Genomic DNA, 1,998 nt, shown 5'->3' with positions numbered 1-1,998 from the left:
CGCCGAGGACGCCCCATTGGAGTGTCCGTGCGGCCTCGACAAAAGCCCGTGGCCCGCGAGCCCACCGACGACGACCGGCGAGCTCAAATGGTTGCATATTCCCAAAGCCGGCTCCTCCTTCGCCGTGACCATGGTGCAGACGCCCGCGGCCTGCGCGACAGTCTCGTCCGCGGGTCTAGCCGCGGCCATGCGGTACGTCCACCCCCCCGCTCCCTCGAAACGGACCCGCGCCCCCCGCGCAGCGCGTGCGACGACCCGACGAAGCTGAAGAAGAAGGACCGCCGCGTGCAGCGCGCGTGCCTCCTCGAGGTCCTCCGCGGTCGGAGCCCGGCCTGCGCCGACGCGGCGGCGAAGCTCTTCGTCGGCCACGACCCCCTGCCGACGCGCGGGCCCTCGGGCGCCTACGCGGGCATCTTCCGCGAACCGGTCCGTCGCCGCGTCCCGAGCCTTCCCGAGACATTTCCCCCTATGGCCGCGCCCATATAGGTCGCGCGGCTGAAGAGCCTCGTCAAGCACACCCGGGCCGCGGGCTACGTGCCCGGGGGCATGAAGCGAAACAACCTCTTGGACAACGGCACGGCGACGCTCGCGGCGTTCGCGAAGAAGCCCGCGCTGTTGGGCTGCGCCGCGCGCATGCTCAACGGCGCGCACTGCGTGTCGCCCCTGCCCGTGGGAGACCGCGACGTGGCACTCGCGGAGGAACGCGTGCGGACCATGCGCTTCGCGGGGCGCGGCCGCCGGCGTCCGTTCGTCGTCGTCGAGGCTCGCGAGCGAGAGAAACTGGAGAGACGCGCGCCGTCGTAGGCTCACGGAGGAGTGGGTCGCGTCCGTGTGCCTCTTCCACCGGGTCCTGGGCCTGCCGCGGCCGAAGCGCGCGCAGGCGCTCAACACGCGCGCGAACGCCGGCGCGGCCGACGCGCCGCCGGACGAGGTCGCGCGGCCGGACGACGCCGCGGACGCGCGCGTCTACGCGGCCGCCGCGGCCAAGTTCGCCGACGACCTCGAACGGCACGGCGCGGACGGCGCCTGCGTCGCCGCCGCGCGCGAGCGCGGGCGGAACGCGCGCCGACGCTACGAAAACGCCGAGGACCCGCGCGAGCGGCACGAGGCCCTCGCGCGCACGAGGCCCTGAGCGGCACAAGGAAATCCGCGAGCGCTTCGCGGCGGCGGAGGCGCGCCTCGCGCGCGCGACGGCGGACTACTAACTAATTCGATACTAGTTAGATGCCACGAAACGCCCTCCTCCCAAACTCGTTACAAGGTGGACCGCCCGCGCTTCGACGCTACACTCGTTAGAAGATGGACCACCAGAGCGCGGCCGCGAGCGCCGGGAGCACCGCGAGCAGCACCGACGCGACGCCCGGCCGCCGCGCGGACGACGGCGCCGGCGCCGGCGCGGCCGCGGTCGCGTCCTTCGGCGGCGCGTCGCGCGCGAGGCGGCCGTCGAGATTGGCGAGGGCGTCGCGGAGCGCCGGCCGGCCCGCGGCGTCGGCCTCGCGGAGCACGCGCAACACGACGCCGTCGACGTGCCACCGGTGCGCGGCGCCGATTCGCACCTCGAAGCGGGCACCGACGAGCGACCGGTCGAAGGGCACGAGGACCTTCGCGTAGGTCTTCGTGTGGCAGACGAGCCGCGCGCCGCCGTCGGCGACCTCCGCGTGCGCCGCGCAGGCGACGACGGTGCCGACGAGGCCGTCGTAGGGCCGGAACGTCTGCGTCAAAGCCGAGAGGCGCCGCGACCGGTCCTTGACCGTCGCCGTGTGGACGCGCTTCATGGACGCCGCGGGCGTGCCCGGCCGCGCGTAGAACTGGGAGATGTTGATGAGGCCGAAGGCGTAGTCCTCCACCAGCGCGTACGTCGCGTCGAAGTCGTCGTCCGTCTCGCCGGGGAAGCCGCAGATGACGTCCGTCATCAGGCTCAGCCCGCCGTCGACGCGCGCCGCGAGGCCGTCGACGACGGCGCGGAAGTCGGCTACCGTGTACTCGCGGTTCATGCGG

The 1,998-nt window shown here is 73.5% G+C and overlaps 1 protein-coding gene across 1 annotated transcript; it reads right to left on the bottom strand.

Annotated features, from left to right (window-relative positions):
* Nucleotides 1-1,694: 1,694 nt before the first annotated feature.
* On the bottom strand, nt 1,695-1,976 carry AURANDRAFT_9774 (hypothetical protein; the record flags this gene model as incomplete). Its single annotated transcript, XM_009044318.1, has 1 exon — nt 1,695-1,976. A coding segment is annotated over one exon (282 nt), but the record flags the coding sequence as incomplete, so codon positions are not given.
* Between the last annotated feature and the right edge of the window lie 22 nt (nt 1,977-1,998).

This window comes from Aureococcus anophagefferens (assembly GCF_000186865.1).
Source record: "Aureococcus anophagefferens unplaced genomic scaffold AURANscaffold_248, whole genome shotgun sequence".
Lineage (NCBI taxonomy): Eukaryota > Pelagophyceae > Pelagomonadales > Pelagomonadaceae > Aureococcus > Aureococcus anophagefferens.
This window is presented reverse-complemented; position numbering and strand designations above follow the sequence as displayed.